The 20681-nt window shown below is 40.3% G+C and overlaps 1 protein-coding gene across 1 annotated transcript in view; it reads left to right on the top strand.

The window, feature by feature from the left end:
* Positions 1-14638: 14638 nt before the first annotated feature.
* LOC123621544 (basic salivary proline-rich protein 2-like) overlaps positions 14639-20681 on the top strand; it is a 37853-nt gene continuing 31810 nt past the window's right edge. The window contains exons 1-2 of the mRNA XM_045527702.1: positions 14639-14864; positions 17257-17482. Of these exons, the coding sequence (XP_045383658.1) occupies positions 14639-14864; positions 17257-17482 (452 nt within the window). The remainder of the gene's footprint in view (positions 14865-17256; positions 17483-20681) is intronic.

Here is a 20681-nt window from a genome sequence, read left to right as displayed (position 1 = left end):
CTTTGTCTCTGTGTCTGTTATTTCCAAATCTCTTTGGAGGATCCTGCCTGGGACCTGCCTTGCTGGGAGTATGGCGATTTCCCAGCAACTGGTGCAGCGAGCAGGGTCCTAAAGGCAGAAGGCTTCACCGGAGTGAAGGAGATTCCTGCAAAGTGTCGCAGAGACCCGGAGAAGCCTTCCAGCCGTGCTGCCCAGGAAGGGTGAGTTCAGCTCTGGCGATTTTTCAGTCAGGGTTACACATGGGGCAGACTCCGTCTAAATTCACTGAGTACATTGAATTGTTGCAGACTCTGTTACAGAGTTCTGGGGTGGTTGCCAAGCAGAAAACTTTCCAGGAGCTATTTCATTTAATTTCCAAATACTGTTATTGGTTTCCCCCTCCAGGTACGCTCAGACTGTGGCAATGGAGGCTGGCCGTCAGAGCACTATGGCGCACGGACCACAAAGGAGAGAAGGTCCCTCTTTCTGTGTGGCAACTCTGCTCCTTAATTACTCAGGCTCGGCAACCATTTCAGTCAGACTCAGACTCCGACAGTGAGATGGCTCACTCCTGTCCTAAAATAAAGACAGCAACAGATCCAGAGCCTGGCTATCGTACCAAAGAGGAGGTGTTAAATACGATCTTCTGTATGAATCAGGCAAGGATGAGAAAAAGCCATTAAATTTGGTTATTGGCCCTCAATACGGGTCTATAGAATGAATGAAGGAGCGGAAAAATTCTGGAGATGAATTTCTGGTGCCGCCTCCCTTTGCTCCTTGTGAGACTGAAAAAAGGGAGAAAACATCAGCTAGAGATTTACCTGACTCCTGCTCCCTCCCTCTTGGCTGCTCTAAGCTCTTGCCCTCAGCACCACTGCTTTCTTATGCTGATTCCCCGGTCCCCCAAAACATGGTCCTCCCTTTAAAAAGGCTTTAAAGTAGGCTCCTACAAAACAAACAAGAGCTTAAGATGGCATTCTGGAAAGGTATAAGAGAAGCAGAGTTAAAAGGAGACCTGGAAGCTTGTCTTTTCCTGGTTGCTATAGTACAGCCAGATTTGGATTCTGATGATCAAGGTGGGAGCACCTTGGAGCCCACGCTGTGTTCGTGAGCCCATCCCATTTAAAACTCTCAAAGAATGAAAGCAAGCCTATGTCTCATATGGTACAAACTCTCCTTACACCAAGGGCTTGCTGGAGGGATTGGCTCAAGCGGAAAGATTAATTTCTTGGGACTGGGAAATGCTTGGCCTGACAGTCTTATCTCCCTCGAGTTTCTTCAGTTCACCACCTGGTGGGGGTGGTGAAGCTGGTCAGCAAGCCTGGCTTAACCAGTCCCAAGATCCGCCAGCAGATATTCCAGCAGCACAGATTACGGGACAAGGAAAATGGTTTGGCATAGACGCTCAATTGAAATGTGTTGATCAGGCTATTGCTCAAGTCCGGCAGTGCTGTTTTAGAGCATGGGAAAAGATAACCCCACCTGGAGAAACTGTGCCTTCTTGTGTAAATGTTAAACAAACTGCTGATCAACCGTATGTGGATTTTATTACTAGATTGCAATATGTTGTGGAAAAAACGGTCAATCCTCCTGATTTAGGAAATATGTTACATATGCTGGCTTTTGATAATGCTAATTCTGAGCGTCAGCGGCTTTTGCGCCCTTTAAAGTTCAATGGCGCTCCTTAGAGGAATATATAAAAGCCTGTGGGGATGTTGGGTCAGACACTTATAAAATGCAAGTATTGGCTGAGGGTTTCTGGGGAAAAGGCCCTGGAGGACAAAAAACAGTCTCTGAATGTTTTAATTGTGGGTGAAAAGGTCATTTGGAAAAAGATTGTAAGCAACACCCCCGCCCCCCACCCCAGAACTAATAGTAGTCAGCGGGCCAGTCCTGCTCCAGGACTTTGTCTTCCCTGTGGTAAGGATATCATTGGACTAATGAGTGCCATTCTAAATTTCATGCTGACGGCCACCCCCTTACAGACCAGGAAAACAGGAGACGTGGCCCTACATAGGGCCCCCCCAAAAGTAATAGGGGAAATAGTGTTGTCCAACAGTTCCTGACTTGGCAGCCACAGACTCAGGAAAACAATGTGGCGATAGACAGCCCCAGCCAGCAGCCCCCACAACAATTTCAAACTTGGATTCCCCAGAATTAAAGGTTACTGACTTGTTGCCTGCCATGAACGGGAGTTATTAAGTGCAACAGGATAATAATATTTCAGTACAATTTAAATGTCTCAATATTCAATGGAGAAAAATGCATATATACAGTCAGACAGAGAGGTTCAGATGTATAGTATCTGTTTCATCATAGCAACATGAAAAAATTCCTGGCCAAGAGTTGAAGCTGGATTTCAGTCTTGGTCATACCATTTTCTAAAATTACTAATTAGGCTTTTTAATATAGGGTCTTTGGAACCTGTTTCCCAATAGTGATTATCTGGGGGTAATTGTTTCTTTTAACAAATTCATAAATCCTGCTAGTAATTTCAACAAACAAGATAGGCATAGAAGGAAATAGATTGGTTGGACCTCTGGAACAAAAGGAGTTAGTAGATTTCTATGGAATTTTATTTATTTCTGTTTATCTTTAAGTTCTTCCAAGTTAAACTAAGTAATTGACAAAGATAGCACAGTTAATTTAGTTGAGATTTTTACCATCAGAAGGACAAATTCTTTCCAATTAATGAAACATTTTTAGTTAATAAATACAGATCTGCAAAATTATTGTCCTTTCTATAAACTCTGTGCAACCATTGTAATACATTCTAAACTAAAGTAAAACATACAATTAGCATGTTATCTCAGTACTGAAAGTTAATGCCTAAGCACTTATTGTACTTGTGGAAACCCTAAAATAAAAAACTGTCAGGAAAAAGGCTGTGGAAAAGAGATCACAGTGCCTCTGAAAAAATATGTGAAATTCCATTATTATGTATTTTAGGGAAAAATGAACATGCATATATAAAAGAAAGAATGCTGTAAATAAATTGGCAATTTTCTATGTGGCAGGGAAATTATGCCTAGATCACATAACATTAATTCAGATGTGTATATGTTGAGTTATTTTTCCATAGCTGGTGACACTGTAAATTAACATAATCCTTTTGGGAAGCAATTTGGCTGTATGTTCCAAGGGCTATAAGAACTTAAGAGTCATTTTGGCCCCCAAATGCCCTATCTGATGATTTATCATAAAGTCATATGCCCAAAGATGTCCACCAGTTTCCTGATAATGAAAAAGTAGAAGTAATCTAAATGTCAACAATAGAGGAATGGTTTAGTAGAGACTATAATCTATTTGATGGCATATTTTGTAATCACTAAAAATAATAACTATGAAAGCCAAATAACAGTCTTGAAAAATGCACGTACCATAATGTTTAATGAAAAGTGCAATGTTTGTTCACTGTTTAAAAAAGTGAAGAAGAATACCAGAATTATAATAGCCACGTTAAGTTGGAGAGATGAGTTTTTTCTTTTCTTTTTTCTTCAAAATGTTTAATAGTAAGGAGCTGTTATAGAAATGTGTTAAATTATTATCACAATGCCAGTCTTAAGAATGATCATAATTGTTCCCAAAATATCAGCACTTGTCCCTGAGGCTGCCTCAGAAGGACAAGGACAAGTGGTTTGAGGAGAAGAAAGGAAGAGTTAATTAATTTGCCGGCAAATGAGATCGTTACACTCTCATCTCAAAGTACCAATGTCCTGCCTCTGAGCCAAAGTACAGAGCTTTTAAAGGTTCTGATTAATCCCATAGCCCCAACTTTGGCTAAAACAATCTCATGACCTCTGTCCAGGCAATTCCCCAAAGCCATCTCCTGTGACACAAAGAACACTATCCTGTCCCTCCCAACCACTGGCCTGAGGCAGGGACCGTTTTAGTTCTCAAAAAGGGTGAGAGGGTTTTGAGGAGACAGAAAACATTTTTACCCTTTTTCAGGCCATTCTCTCTGTTACGTAATTGCCTGGTAAATTTTAGACATTTTCCATGTGTATTTGGAAGCTCGGAGATTATAAAATCTGAGTGTATTTACGTAGTCTGGAAGGTGGGGCAAATTGTTCCTGTACTCTAATTGTGGTAGCCATTGTTAATTCTCTGAAAGGGTATTAATCAAATGGTAAAGAGTGGTGGGTGGTGGTGGGGGGAATCAGATCCAAAAACTCATAATTAGCCAAGCTGTAGTATAACGGGGATTGAGTACAGTCTTGCTAGGATGCCAGTGAATTGTGTCCTCCATAAAAATTTCCAAGCAATTCTTCATAGAAGAGGATTCTGAGCAGTCTGGAGCAATGGCGGTATCCATGAGACTTTTAAAAATAATTCATGTAAGAAAAAAATGAATGAGATGGGAAAGTGCTGTCAAAGTAATGATTTTTTAAAAAGCAGGAGACAAAGTTGTCAAATAGCTTTAATCCAGTTTTGAAAAATAAAAATTTATATCTAATTATAATAATTGGTAATAGTGAGCTCTAGATATATGCCAGCCACTGTTGTGTAAGTGCTTTACTTATTTAATCCTTATAAGAAACCTATGAGGCAGTTAGGATTAGGAAACTCAGATTCAGAGGGGTTAAGTAACTTGCCTTAAAGTAACCTACTCAAGATCACACCAGAAAGTGGACAAAGAAATAATACTTGGTTAATTCTTAGATCCAGAGAGTGTAATAATAGATCATTTTTATTTTCTCCTTTATATGGTTACATATTTTCCTAGTTTTTGTATAATGAACTTAATATGTTTTATAGTAATAAAATTGTTTAAAAATAAATTATTCAGGTCTTACATTCAATAACATTACTCGTTAAATAGGATTAAATGGAGTGTTGTGTGCTGTCAACTGAAGGAAATGATGAAGTTCATAAATTTGGAAAGGAGAGCTTTATTTCTCAATACGGGTTGAAGGCCACAGGGTGGCCATTCTGACAGGCTGGGCAGCAATAACCTTGGGCAGAAGCCCACAGCATGTACTTAAAGAGAGGAACAGCAGGAACAGAAATTTATGTTGAGCAGGGTGGCCAAATATTACATATTTAACAAGCTGTAAGAGGAGTCATGAATATTTATGAAAGGAGAAAGATGCACATGTGCAATTGAGCTTCATGCCCTTTCATAGGTGGCCTGCACAAAACAATGGCAGAGTTAGCATGATCTGAGAGTGGAGTTTTTGGCCCTTTGACATCAGAAGGTGAAGCAGAGGACATGAAAACCCTTACTGAACCACTCCATGGTTGGTGGCCTGTTATCAGGCAAGAATGCTGGCCAGTTGTGCCAGGACTACAAAAAGAGAGGAGCAGCATTAGGCGGTTGTTTGAAATCAGCTGTGGGACAAGTCTTCCAAAGGCTGGTTATGTTTAACCCTTAGTGAAAAAAGCCTCATGGCAGTTAATGGGGAGGGGGTATCATGAGGCATGTCTGACCTCCCATCCCATCATGGCTGGGAACTCAGCTTTAAGGTGTCTCTGGGGCCTCCTTGACCAAGAGGGGGTCTGTTCAGTTGGTGGGGAGGGGCTTAGGATTTTATTTTTATTCCTCAGTGCTGATATATTTCAACATGAGCATGCAGAGAGCATTTGTATTCACTGTTTGATGACACTTTCTTGCAGCTTTGAATAGGGAAATGAAATGGCTTAGGAAGTTCTTTGATAAAGTTAGAATGATTTTTTCAGTGAGTGTGAACATGGGAACACATGCTATAAAAATATAACTTTACACAAAAGGTCTCCAGAATTAATCTAATATGTACAATTAATCCAATCCTAATCTAAAGAAACAGAGCATTGCAGCATCAGCAGTACTGCTACAGTAGCTGGTTTTTCACTCTAATTCTCCATTTTAAAGCAGCATCGCTGGCTACTTCTTGGTGCCTGGATTACTTGGTTCCTAATTTGAATCCACATGTTTCTGACTTCAATGTTTACGCTCTTTGTACAACAGCAGGCTGGCTCTCAAAATAATTATACCCTTTTGCTTCTCTTTGCTTTCTTTTATTCTGAAGATTAAGGGTACACAATACTGAGGCAAGTTGCAGTCTACACCTTGGAAAACATGTTGATTTAAATTACTTACCCAGTGAATCATAATTAGTTAATGGCAGAACTGAATCATGAATTCAGATGTACTTTTCCATCTAATAGATCATTATTGGGCACAAACATGTTTTGTCTCTGTAACAAGACAAATGGGACCCTATCCTAAAGGATATCCCAATACAGGCAGGAGGGCTGTCCATAGTCTGTCAAAGTTGTTTATTATTGACTCAAAGGACTTCATTATTTTTGTTGCAAGAGACTTGTGATGCACTGTACTTGTAATGGCGTCTGATTTCAGGGAAGAGCATTGAAAAACTTCTTTATGATTGCTTTATGCCATTAGGTATATACTTGGAAGAAGTAGAAGATAACATCTCTGTTTCACAATGATGGTAGAAGCCCTCAATCTGGGCGAGAACAGGGCTGAACAACAGCTCTGAGATTCTATTTAGAGGAGATGGGTCTGGCCTGAAGAGAAAAACTGGAATATAAGAAAATTGAGAATTTATTTAATGCGGCAGCGAATTCGAGGGCACATTAATTTTGGCCTGGCCTAAAAAGAAAAACTGGAATAGAAGAAAACTGAGAATTTATTTAATGTGGCAGCAAATTTGTGGCCACAAAAAAGGTGAGCTGGGAGAAAAAGAACTAAAACAGTATAGACTTGCAAAATCTGTTCTTTAGTTAACATCAAGGGCATGAATGGGAAAATTTGTTCTCTAAAATTGTAGAGCTGGCTGGGCATGGTGGCTCACGCCTGTAATCCCAGTGCTTTGGGAGGCTGAGGCTGAAGAATGACTTGAGGCCAGGAATTCAGGACCAGGCTGGGCAACATAGCAAGACTCCGTCTCTAAAAATAAATAAATAAATAAACAAATAAAATCATAGACCTGAGCTGTCCAACATGGTTGCCACCAGCCATGTGTGGCTATTGAGCACTTAAAATGTAGCTAGTGTGACTGAGGAACTGAATTGAAGATTTTACTTTTAAATACAGTTAACCCTTGAACAACATGGGGTTGGGGTAGGGTTGCTGACCTGCACACAGTCAAAAATCCAGGTATAACTTTTGACTCCGTGAAAACTACTAATAGCCTTCTGTTGACTGGAAGCCTTACCAATAACATAAACTGTTGAGTAACATATTTTGTATGTTATGTATATTATATAATGTATTACAATAAAGTAAACTAGAGAAAAGAATTAAGAAAACCATGAGGAAGGGAAAATACATTTACTGTTCATTAAGTGGAATTGGATCATCATAAAAGTCTTCATCTTTGTCGTCTTCATGTCTAGTAGGCTGAGGAGGAGGCAGCGGAAGAAGAGGAAAGGTTGGTCTTGCCATCTCAGGGGTGGCAGAGGCAGAAGAAAATTTGCATATATGTGGACCCTCGCAGTTCCAACCCCAGTTGTTCGAGGGTCAACTGTAATGTAAATTTGAATTTAAAGCTGGTATTCAATTCAGTTGTTAGAAAACTCTTAAATATGTTGGAGCATATTGGGGTATATGAATCTACTTTTTCAACTGTAAATGTTCTGAATACAAAGCTAATTATTCCCAATGAAAATCTAAAGTTCAAATTGAGATTTGGTATACTGGATGTTTATTTATTTACTTATTTATTTTAAAGACAGATCTTGCTCTATCATCCAGTCTGGGGTACAGTGGAGTGATCATAGCTCACTGCAGCCTCAAACTCCTGGGCTCAAGTGATCCTCCTGCCTCAATCTCCCAAGTAGCTAGGACTACAGGTACTCACCGCCATGCCCAGCCAATATTTACATTTTTTGTAGATGGGGTCTCACTATGTTGCCCAGCCTGGTCTTGAATTCCTGACTTCAAGCAATCCTCCCACCTCAGCCTCCCAAAGTGCTAGGATTACAGGCGTGAGCCACTGTGCTTGGCATATACTGGATTTCTGAAACTGGTACACACACACACACACACACAAGTAAAATATCTAATATATTGATTTCATGTTGAAATAATATTGTGGACATATTGAGTTAAAATATAGTACTGAAATTAATTTTATCTGTTTCCATTTACTCTTTAACGTGGTTATTAGAAATATTTAAATTGCATATTTGGCTCATGTTATATTTGTATTGGAAAACGTTGTCATGGTTTATGAGAAACTTTGATGTTCCAAATCATAACAATGAGAATGGAACATCTCATTCCTACTGGAAAGATCTGAGCCATGTAGGTCAATCTGACACAAGGAAGCAGCCTCAGTTTCCAACCCAGAGCTTCACATAAGAGGTTTTTAGGCCAGGCATGGTGGCTCAGGCCTGTAATCCTAGCACTCTGGGAGGGCGAGGCAGGCAGATTGTTTGAGCTCAGGAGTTTGAGACCAGCCTGAGCAAGAGTGAGACCCAGTCTCTACTAAAAATAGAAAGAAATTAGCTGGACAACTAAAAATATGTACAGAAAAAATTAGCTGGGCATGGTGGCACATGCCTGTAGTCCCAGCTACTTGGGAGGCTGAGGCAGAAGGATCGCTTGAGTGAGTTTGAGATTGCTGTGAACTAGGCTGATGCTACAGTACTCTAAACTGGGTAACAGAGTGAGACTCTGTCTCAAAAAAAAAAAAAAAAAAAGACTGAATCCAAACAATATCTTTTTTGGGAAAGTTTTCCATGAAGAATCAACATTTACTTTTTCCGTGTTTACAGAATACTTTGTGCCTTTATTATCATTAGATTGTAGCATATTACAGAGATCAAAGTCGACCTGATGAGCTTGAACACCATGACTTTTTCCTCTTTTTTTTTAAATTGAAAAAGGGTGTTCCAGAGGGACACAAGGTGGGGCCACATACTATAAACAGTGCCACAGGCTGCTTATGAACACCATGACTTTAAAAAAAATCTAGTGTTAAAATAAAATTCATATTCTCATGTCAATTCCAGCCTGAAATCATCTTTCTTTATATGCTAAATATACAAGTAGAAAGTTATATACTCAATTTAGCTATAAACATATATGATGTCATTATCTACCTGTGGTTAAATTCTTCTTTTGGACGATAAATCTTTTTCTTTTTTAGTAAAAATGTTAAATCATCTGTTTTAATTGTTAACCACATCAGAATCTGTGTATATTATGACTGTTCATTTTTGGAAATGTGTTGCAGTACAACAGACTCACCACGTGGTGGCACCCAAAAGCCGAGAAACCAATATACAGACCTGATTTAGGCGTGTGTTCCTTTAGGCAGATAGCTCTCTTGTGGAGAGCAATGGGAAATAAACAGCGTTGTCTAAGGCAGTCATATTAAAAGGATGCTGTGAATGTTCCATATCTCAATCTGGGTGATAATTACATAGGTGAATATATGTGTAAAAATTCATGAAGCTTTATACTTAAGATTTGTGAATTTTACTGTATATGTTGTACTTCAATAAAAAATTTGTGACTATAAATGAGAATCATTTTACATAAGCCATCTTAAAATTTCCTCTATTGTTGAACACATTAACAAAAAATTTCAGAGGGAATATGAGGTATTAGCCATGTTTCTAGACAGTATAAAACCATTTTATGATAGTTATTTTAGCTTATTGCAATATATTTAAAACTATTTAAAATTGTCAATTTAAGTTAAAACTGCACTGTCAACAGCACAACAATGCAATGGATGAATAAATCATGGGTGTAATCACATATTGGAACATTATACAAAATGGGAATTGAGGAACCACAGCGGCATCTATCAACATGGGTGAATTTCATAAATGCAATATTGGGTAAAAGAAACAAGTCACAAAGATCACTTGTATATAAACTTGTATATAAAGTTCAAAAACAGTCGAAATAAACCATATTGTTTATGGATGCATGCATAGGTGGCAAACCTAGAGAAATGCCAGAAAATGATTATCATGAAACTCAGGATAGTGGTCACCCTGGAGGAGGAGGAAGGGGAGGCCATCTGAGGAGAGGAACACCAATGGCTTCTAAGGGACTGGTATAGTTCTATATTTCTTAACTTGGGTGGTGGTTACACAGGGAGCTACTTTGTAACTGCTTTTTAAGCATAAAAGAGATTTAAAAGTAAAAGCTCCAACAATCAGGTATTTTATGATCCAGAAAGCCCAGGGTTTTACCCTTTAGCAAACTAAAAGTAGTCACAGGCACCTGGAATTAAGTGTAAGGTTGCCAGATTTAGCAATTAAAAATACAGAACTACAGTGAATAAAAATACAGGATTGCAAGTCAAATGTGAATTTCAGATAAACAACAAATAATTTTCTAGTATATCCCTATACAATGTCTGGTTCCATGCAGTTTCTGAGACATACTTAAGAAGAACAGGCCGGGTGCGGTGGCTCTCACGCCTGTAATCCTAGCACTCTGGGAGGCTGAGGCGGGTGGATTGCTCGAGGTCAGGAGTTCGAGACCAGCCTGAACAAGAGTGAGACCTCCGTCTCTACTAAAAATAGAAAGAAATGATCTGGCCAACTAAAAATATATATAGAAAAAATTAGCCGGGCATGGTGGCGCATGCCTGTAGTCCCAGCTACTCGGGAGGCTGAGGCAGTAGGATTGCTTAAGCCCAGGAGTTTGAGGTTGCTGTGAGCTAGGCTGACACCACGGCACTCACTCCAACCCGGGCAACAGAGTGAGACTCTGTCTCAAAAAAAAAAAAAGAAAAAAAAGAAGAAGAACAATTCATTGTCTATCTGAAATAACCGGGTATCCTGTATTTTCTTTGGTAATCTGTAATTTTGTGTTAAGTTGCACAGGCAGAAGCAGTTTGCAGTAGTTCAGTGAATGGAGTACCCAGAGGAGGCTCAAGGAAAGGGAAAAGGAGGAAGAAGAGAAGCCTTAAAATAAATTAGTCTGACCCTAAATTCCTATTTGAATAAGGGTAAATGAATTTGCTGAGTTCAACCATTATAGCAATCATTCATAAGTAATGAATCTACGTAGTGTATTGAATAATTTCTATCAACAAAAAGCAATATCAGCAAATGTACAAAAGAGCCATCAGTGTTTCTCCTAAAAATTGTCTCTCTCTCACTGCATCAGCCTCTCTTCTGTTCACTCTAGATGAAGACATTGTGGAAGACAGTCTTGATGATGCTCCTTGTATAATTAACGGTTTTCTAATTTGTAGCCAATGATTTGGAGTGAAGTTGCAAGGTAGTTTGTTTTATTTTGTTTTTCTTCTAGAAATGCATGTAATCTCCTGACTGTAAGCCAGGAACTGACTTAGGCCCAAAGGACAGGATAATGAGTGACACAGACATAGTGCCTTCCTAGGTAACTCCGAGTCTAGGCCCTAGGGGACTATAAGATGTGTATGTGTGTGTGTGTGTGTGTGTATCACACACTCATTAAAACATTATCTAACAATAGTGGATACATGCTGTTTGCTGCCCAGTATCCCTCCTACTTTTGGGAAACCATCCCTAACTTGAGGGGAGCCATGCAATCAGGGTTGTCAGGTGCCCACCTCTAAAGGGCACCATTCGCATGTGCAAAGGGTAAAGTCAACACCCAGAAGAAACATCCTGGTGGCATTGGGGAGTCTTGATTCAAGATGAACCTGCAACTACCCACAGATTTCTCAGTTAAATTGAGCCAATAAATGTACTCATTTCTTCGGGTGGTTTCATTTTTCTGTCATTTGCCCCGTAAAGAATCCTAACTGGCTTAAAACAGTCTAGGAGGAAATACAAAATTTATTTCCTATTCTCAACCTCCAGTTTCATCTCCTAAGATAATCACTGTTATGTTTTTTCCAGACATGCTCAATGCACATTGAAGCACACATGCATAACATATGCCTTTTAATGCAAATAGAACACTATTAAATTCTGTGTATGGTTCCCCTACTTATTCTTTTTTAACTTACATTGTATGGGACATCTTCATTTGTCAACATACAGATCCACCTCATTTTCTTTATGGATGCATAGTATTCTGTAAGTTGGATGTACTATCATCAACTTACTCTCTCTTCCATTGATGGAAATTAATTTTTTCCTCAATTTTTTACTATGACAAACATTACCTTTATGCATATATTTTTGTGCAACTATAACCAAAGGAAAAAAAGAATCCTAGAAGTGGATGCACTCAAAGAGGATGTGCACTTAAAATTTTGCCCTCCAGAATGATTACAGTAATTTACACTCTTCTCAGAAATAGATGAGAATGTTTCTCCTCACCATTGATAACACTGTGTTTTATCAAATTTAAGATATTTTGGGCCAGGCCTGGTGGCTCATGGCTGTAATCCTAGCACTCTGGGAGGCCGAGGCAGGAGGATTGCTTGAGCTCAGAGTTCGAGACCAGCCTGAGCAAGAGCAAGAGCAAGACCCCATCTCTACTAAAAATAGACAAATTAGCCAGGTGTGGTGGTGTGCACCTGCAGTCCCAGCTACTTAGGAGGCTGAGGCAGGAGGATTGCTCCAGACCAGGAGTTTGAGATTGCAGTGAGCTATCATGATGCATGCCACTGCCCTCTAAAAAAAAAAAGGCATTTTGCCAGGATGATAGTGTAAAGCAGTATTGTTTTCTTGATTTGCATTTGTTTAATGAGTATATATACACACACATAGAGAGCCATTATCTATTTAGGTCATTTTATAAATTTATTAACTATTTTACCGTAAATTCCTCATTCATATCTTTTGCTGATTTTTCTATTCTGTTATTTGCCCTTTTCTTAGTGTATTAAGAAAACAGCCCCTTTTCCCAGGTCTTAATATATTCTGTGTTGAATATTTTTTCCAAGCTTGTTGTTTGTTCTTTGGCCTTGCTTTATTTCTTAATTTCCTTTTCTTTTAAACATTTCAAGCATAAAGAAAACAAGAAGGAATTATATAATGAGTGCTCATACACTAACCATCCAGTTTTAACGTATTGTCATTTTGCAATAATTGCTTTAGCCATTTTTATTATTTATTTATTTATTTTAAGGCTAGTCAAGTGAAGCAGTGGGAGTGGAGAGGAACAAAGGAAATCTGTAACTGGTTGTGATCAATTAGTTGTAAACACCACTGCATTCGGACCAGCCACTTCAGCCCTTTCTTAGAATAAAAACATGGTACAGAGACAATTGAAGCTCTTTTATACCCTTTCTGATTCCATTTCTTTCTGTCTCTCCCCAGGGGTAACTACCACGTTGAACAAGATGTGCATGTATTTTTGGAGATCTGTTATAGGCTGAAATCCTTCTCATGTGCACCCAAGGTTTAAATATTTTCCTTTGTCTTCCAGGAAAAAAAGAAAATGACAAAAAGACAAAAAATAACAAATTGATTGTTAACAGTTATTGTTAAGTCACAACAGGATCTGCAAGCATGTTTTTAAGAGCGATTAATTTCACATTATTGCAATAGTAAGGCTTGCAAAGTTCCTCTGAGAAGCTGTTCACAAACCGTGCTAGACTCCTGATTAATGTTGCTAATAAAAATTAGAGAAAGACCTGCCCATCAAACTTGCTTCATGTAAGGTCATTGAGTTATGATGAGATGGCATCATCATAATTTATTTCAACCTCAGGAGAGATTTTTTTTAAAGCCATAATACCTCTACAATCTACTTTGAAGCAGACATTGGTTGGCATCAAAAGCCCTCCATGTCTGCTTCTGCAAACAGCGACAATTGAGAGGTCTGGGGATGTTAAGGTCTACTTGGACCTATGAACAATGAAGAAACTTCATAAGCAGAGTGATAAAACCAGTGCGGCCCTGTCTGAACATTTTTGAAGAAAGAATTAAAAGAAGGTTTTAAAAAACATTTTGAATGGTCTCTAGTCTTTTGATAGTCTGAGACATCTTCCTAATTGCTTATTTTTAAAGGAACCCAAATTAGGTCTAATCTAAACAAAGGAGTCACCTCCGATTTTGACAGGCACCTTAAGCAGTATAAAAGGGGTCTTCAAAAAGTTCATGGAAATGCATATTATGAAAAAAACTGTGCATGGATTTCAAAATTTTTTTGCACCAAAATAAACTTGTCCCTGTCTGAACAGTTTGAGCCACTAAGAGGAATAAGACATCAGTTTGGGCGGTACACAGTGGCTCACACCTGTAGCCACAGCTACTTGGGAGGCTGAGGCAGGAGGATCACCTGAGCCCAGGAGTTTGAGGTTGCAGTGAGCTGTGATGACACAATTGCACTCTAGCCCGGGCAGCAGAGCAAGACTCTGACTCTGTCACACACACACACACACACACACACACACACACAGAAAAAAGACACGGATTTGAAAATAGCCCCCAATCAAAGCAACAGGAAATTCTGCTAAAACTGAAGCCAGAATAAGCATTGAATTTATGGTGAAGCTTGGGTGGAAGAATAGGGAAATCACTGATGCTTTATGCAAAGTTTATGGGGACAATGCCCCAAAGACATCAGCGGTTTACAAATGTTAGCTCATTTTAAGAGGAGACGAGACAATGTTGAAGACGAAGCCTGCAGCGGCAGACCATCTACATCAATTTGTGAGGAACAAATTAATCTTGTTCTGCCCTAATTAAAGAGGACCTGGTAACGAACAGTGGAAACAATAGCCAACACCATAGACATCTCAACTGGTTCAGCTTACACAACTCTGACTGAAAAATTAAAGTTGAGCACACATTACACTTGATGGGTGCCAAAATCATTGCACCCAGATCAGCTGAAGACAGAGAAGAGCTTTCAATGGAAATTTTAAACAAGCAGGATCAAGATCCTGAGGCATTTCTCCAAAGAATTGTAATAGGAGATGAAACGATGAAACGTGGCTTTACCAGCACAATTCTGAAGAGAAGTCACAATCAAAGCACTGACTACTACGAGGTGGACGTGGTCCAGTCAAAGCAAAAGCAGACTGGTCAAGAGCAAAGGTGATGGCAATAGTGTTTTTTGATGCTCAAGGCATTTTGCTGGTTGACTTTCTGGAGGGCCAAAGAGTGATAACATCTGCTTATTATGAGAGTGTTTTGAGAAAGTTAGCCAAAGCTTTAGCAGGAAAACACCCAGGAAATCTTCACCAGAGAGTCCTTCTCCACTGTGACAATGGTCCTACTCATTCTTCTCATCAAACAGGCACAATTTTGCAAGAGTTTTGTTAGGAAATCATTAGGCCTCCACTTTACAGTCGTGATTTGGGTCCTTCTGAGTTCTTTTTGTTTTCCAATCTTAAAAAACCTGTAAAGGGCACCCATTTATAATGTAAAAAAGATTGGATTGACACGGTTATTAAATTCCCAGGACCCTCAGGTGTTTAGGAATGGACTAAATGGCTGGTATAACCACTTATAAAAGTATCTTGAACTTGATGGAGCATACATGGAGAAAGTTTACACTTTTTATTTTTAATTCCATTTTTCCACGAACTTTTTGAAGTCCCTTGTACTTCTATGGTTTTATGCTTTTCCCACAGTTCCATGTTTCTTTAAAAAATTTCATAGTACATTTTTGTAAAATTTTAAAGTTTGTATAAATTGCATAAGACTGTGCCTATCATTCTAGAATTCAACATTGTTATTCAACATGTCTTCAAAATTTATCCATTGACTATGTGCTTCTCATATATTATTTTTATATTTTAAAACTCCAAAATTTTAAAATACATAATATATAATTGCAACTTGAAAATGACAAGACAGAAAAATTTTACAGAATATTTAAATTAAAAAGTCTTAGTGCAGTTAAGTAAAATATTCAAACATGAATTACTATCACATGCATATTAAGAAATGTCTCATAAGTTCCTATAGAAACTTACATGCATAATAGTTACTATTAAATATTACTAAAGTATTTAATAGTTATTTGGCCTCAAATTCAACATCCTTTAAATTATAGGTATTAATAATATTCATATTTCTTTAAACTAAATTTCAGTATAAATTTTGAATGTGGAACGAGCAGAAAATCTTATGTAATCTGACACTCAATGAAACCAAGCTCTAAATATTTCTGAAGGCAGACAAATATTTGTTTTAAAAGTCAAAAACTTCACAGGAGCTATGTTTTCCTTTCTTTATTTCTTTTTGGAGACAGAGTCTTGCTTTTTTGCTCTGTTACCCAGGCTAGAGTGCCCTGGCGTCAGACCAGCTCACAGCAACCTCAAACTCCTGGGCTCAAGCAATCCAACTGCTTCAGCCTCTGGAGTAGCTAGGACCACAGGCATGCACCACCATGCCCGGCCAATTTTTCTATATATATTTTTAGCTGTCCAGATCATTTCTTTCTATTTTTAGTAGAGACAGGGTCTCACTCTTGCTCAGGCTGGTTTCAAACTCCTGAACTCAAACAATCCACCCGCCTCGGCCTCCCAGAGTGCTAGGATTACAAGCCTGAGCCACTGTGCCCAGCCTATAATTTCTTTATCATGGTAAAAAGAGAAGGACATAAGTTATGTCCAATAGGGAATTAATGAATATAACAGGGAATAGGGAATTAATGTAGTATATTTCATATGTCCACTTAATGTAATTTTATGCATCTGTTAAGTTGGTTATGAAGCTTATGTAGAAATAAGAGAAATGCTTATAAAAATGAAACGACAGGATCCAAAACTATGTTCATGGTATGATTACAACATTATAGAATGAATATGAGTGGGGAAAAAGTTCCAAAAGAAAATTCCCCAAATGCTAAGAGTGGCTGTGTTAGGATGAAGGATTTTTCTTTATGGTCCTTATGTTTTTCAGTGTGGTTAAAATTACTTTTACAATGAAAACAATGATAATTTCAAAGGTTGGAGATAAAAAGCTTCCTCGCTGGCCCTCTGATTTGAATATAAGGTATTAAAAACCTTTTCATATTCATCATTAACAAATCTGTAAGCTTCTACAGACTTTAACAGTTTGAGATTGTCAACCTCAAGGTTTATCTACTTTCTGGTAGGTATTCCTGCCATGATTTGCATGGAAAGGCATGACAGTCAGAAGGGACTCTTCCAGCCTCTTCAGTTTACAAGTTGGAACGCTGACGCTCAGCCCTCAGCCCTCCAAGACAGTAGCAGAACCAAGACTGGGACCCAAGTCTGCCAGGATATCGAACGGTATCTAATCCCATTTATAGCTTCGGGTCCGCCCTGAGTATTAACTTGCCAGGTCTGTTGACTGCACCCTGGCTCCACTCCCGTTCTGGCTGGCCTGTGGGTTTGATTCCCTTTCCTGCAGTCAGGCTCAAGCTCTCTCGCTCTGTCACGCCGGGACCCGAGACGCTTCGCCCTGATCTCCCTTTTCACTTTCCCCCCTCCTCGCCCCCAGCGTCCGGCAGGGGGCGCCGCGACTCCCTGGTTCCCCGGCCCCTCCCCCCGGGCAACCGTCGATTGGGCCGGCGCGTGACGTCACGCCGTTTTAGCCACACAAATGGGTTTCGGGGCGCGCGTTGGGCTCCGCCTCAGCTGTGGGGAGTTAGCCGGGCCTCCATTCGCCGCCGGCGCATCGGCCTGGCGCATCCCCGGGCCAGGCCCCGGCCCGGGCAGGAGCGCAGGTGGGTCGAGGCCGGAGTGGGGCGTGGGGTGAGGGCGGCGCGGCTGGGGTCCCGTGGCGGCCACGGTTGCCGCTCCGGGGCGCCCGGAGGGCGGGGGCGCTGGCGCTGGCGGTGCCCGCAGGTCCGGAGCTCGCGGCCGCCCGGCGCGTGCGGAGCAGGGACCCGGCTGCCCTCGGCCCACGCACGCGTCCGGCGCTAAGCGTCTCCGGGGGCCGCGGAGGGTCCCGCGGGCCGGCGGGCGGGAGCGGGGTCCCGGGTCGGGGCTGAAGCCCAGGAGATCACGGATAGGCCTTGAGCAGGCACCGGACCGGCGCCCCCGCCCGCGACACCGCGCGGGTGAGCAAGTAGGGCTCTGGGTGGGGGTCGCCTCGGCCCTGTCGCACCCGGCCACTCCGTCCGTCCCTGCCCCAGCGCAGGTGAGCTGGCGCTTGTCCCTAACCTTCCTCGGGGACGGGGCAGGACGAGGGTCGGATGCTTCCCTGGCCTGGGCTGGCGCCAGTCGACTGCGGTTCGGCCCCAGTCCGCGATTAAGTCATAATAATACTGTGGGTCCGCGTTCTGTGACGTCAGGGGTTTCCAGGCGATGGGCGGTGATGTCACTGGAGGCCCGGGCTGGGACCTGAGCGCGCGGAAGGGCCAGGAGGACCAGCAGGGGAGGAAAAGGAAGTTCAGTCCTCCGTCAACTCCTGGGATCGCAGCGGGTTTGAATGGAAAGTTGTTGGATACTAGCGTTTTACAGTTTTAATGTAATAGCTATAAAGGTCTTTACCTTAATTTTAAACAAGCACCGTTATTACAGTTAAATATGAGACATTTGATTTAGAAAAATCTAAGGAGGCTTTTGGGGGGGGGGTGTTGGGCGTGTAATGTAAATGCCTTTGTGAAGCTGAACTCAGTTGGATGGCTTAAAAAATAGAACCAGTTAGTGTATTGATAATTCGGTTTGCTTTACTTTGTGTGTGTGTGTTAGACATTATCTGCTACAGCATTTTTTGTTAGCAAATGGCCAGGAGTAGGGAGTCGGATTTCAAATGAAATTTTTATTTTTATTTTCATTTTTATTGTTTTGAGACAGAGTCTGTGTCACCCTGGCTAGAGTGCAGAGGCATCATCATAGCTCACTGCAACCTCAAACTCTTGGGCTTAAGTGATCCGCCTGCCTCAGCCTCCTGAGTAGCTGGGACTACAGGCGCGCGCCACCATGGTTGCCTAATGTTTTCTGTTTTTCATAGAGACAGGGTATCGCTGTTGCTCAGGCTGGTCTCCAACTCCTGACCTCATGCGATCCTCTTGTCTTGGCCTCCCAGAGTGCTAGGATTACAGGCATGGACACAGGCTGCCCTAAAGGAACTTTTTGTATTGTAAAGGGGAGGGGGGGGGTTTGAATTAATGCAACATTCTTCTTAAATAGTAATTACCTGAGGATTTAATTGATCCAGGTCGTCCCTGTCCCACCCTGTGCTACCATGGATAATTGAGAGTTTTCTATGGCTTAGAGCTCAGCAATAAGCCTTTTTCTTGCTTTCTTACTGAGACTGGGCCATAACTCAGTATAATAACATATCCCTGGACTGCCGGTCGGGAATGGTAACTAAAGTTTTGTCTGTAGTACTTTGAAATATGAAATTACAGAATTTTTAGAAAGTGATTTGTGTATGAATATTATTTCTCTTCCAAAGCTTTTAAAAGGCATAGGCTGGGAGAGAAGCTAGTCATTTGCTATACTGACCCTCTTCAGGTATTCCAGCATATCAATATTTTCATTTCTTCTCTGTAGAATTATGCAAACATAGCATCTAGTTCAGAAGGTAGAAAGCTTAAAATTTGAAGCTATAATTGCATTTGGTGTCTTCAGCTGGAAGTTTTGCTAGGAAGCCTCAATGCTTTCTCACTGACCTTGACTTGTAGTGGTAGGATTTTTGTTTGTTTTCTCAATACTTCCTGCTCTTTAAAGGTGATTGATAACATAGTGTCTCCAGGATTTCCTTTTTTGGGGGGGCGGGGTTAAGCTACTTTATAGAGGGGAACAGGGAACAAAAAAGGACATAGAACGATGAGATCCGATGTCTTCGGCCGGACTGGGACCTCCTAGCCTTTGCAGATGGGGAAAAAAGCCTCCAGGATTTTCTGTCAACATACAGATGGAAGTTATGCCCATTAATGCAGGAAATGAAATAAAAAATTTACTCCCATTAATTACTGTTAGACTTGATTGGAAGTTCATGTAACAAGGCTTTTCTGTAAATCTTATTTTGATGCTCACTGGTCTTGGGAGTTCGACAGCATTGTGTGTACTACTGAAAGTTATTTTTTTTTTCCTTTCAAGAAATTGAGAATTGTATGGTGAAAACATTGAGTGAAGGCTCTAAAGATGAAAGTTGAGCCTTTGGAAAAACTGATAGATACCTGACTTAATGTGAAACTGGTGATATTTGGGATGTTGATCAGTCGACTCTTTAAGATGAAAGGACCTTGGCAAAATATTATGTAATGAAATTGAAGGAGGTAGAAAAAAGGACGCTTGCATGTGTCTTTCCCAAGTACTAGCCATTCTGGGGCAGGACACCTGGCTGTGTAAATTAAATGTACTAGCTTCAATTGGAAAGGATGAAAGTGAAACTAAAGGTGAGTTGAAAGACCTACAGGTGATAATAATAAAATAGCTCCTCCTTGGCAGTGCATTTTTTCCTTTTATTTTGCTGATGGAAAATGAGTTATTAGGTGGCAAATAAATGTTAATTTATTGTATTCTGATGTGACTGAGAGACACTGACAGGTATTAAAAAAGCCAGCTTCTGGGTATTGTTGTATAACTATTTAACAAGCCATAACTTGTATGAAAGATTTTTACTGTCTGTTTCCACTTTTGGCAGGATGTTTTTCACCCGTGCTTTCCAGTTTTGGGTGTGAGAAGCAGCTTTTACTTATAAATGGTTTTATGGAAAGTGATTTGAGAATTGGGCTTATTGATATTTTAAGACATTTTGTCATTTTATTCACTTACAGCATTTGAAGGGACTAACTTAAGCAGTCATTAGTGATGTGGCATCTTTCTGAGGTATAAAAGCAAATGTCATGAAGAATGAGAGTGCTGTGTTTTAGAAATTCTTTAGGATATGTTTGTTGGACCAGTTGTTTTAGTAACATAACATAGGATTCTTATAACATTTTCTACTTTATTTTCTAAACTTAATTTATG

Source organism: Lemur catta, chromosome 1, assembly GCF_020740605.2.
Source record: "Lemur catta isolate mLemCat1 chromosome 1, mLemCat1.pri, whole genome shotgun sequence".
In the NCBI taxonomy this organism is placed as follows: domain Eukaryota; kingdom Metazoa; phylum Chordata; class Mammalia; order Primates; family Lemuridae; genus Lemur; species Lemur catta.
The sequence above is the reverse complement of the archived record's forward strand: the minus strand, read 5'-3'. Positions and strand labels throughout refer to the sequence as shown.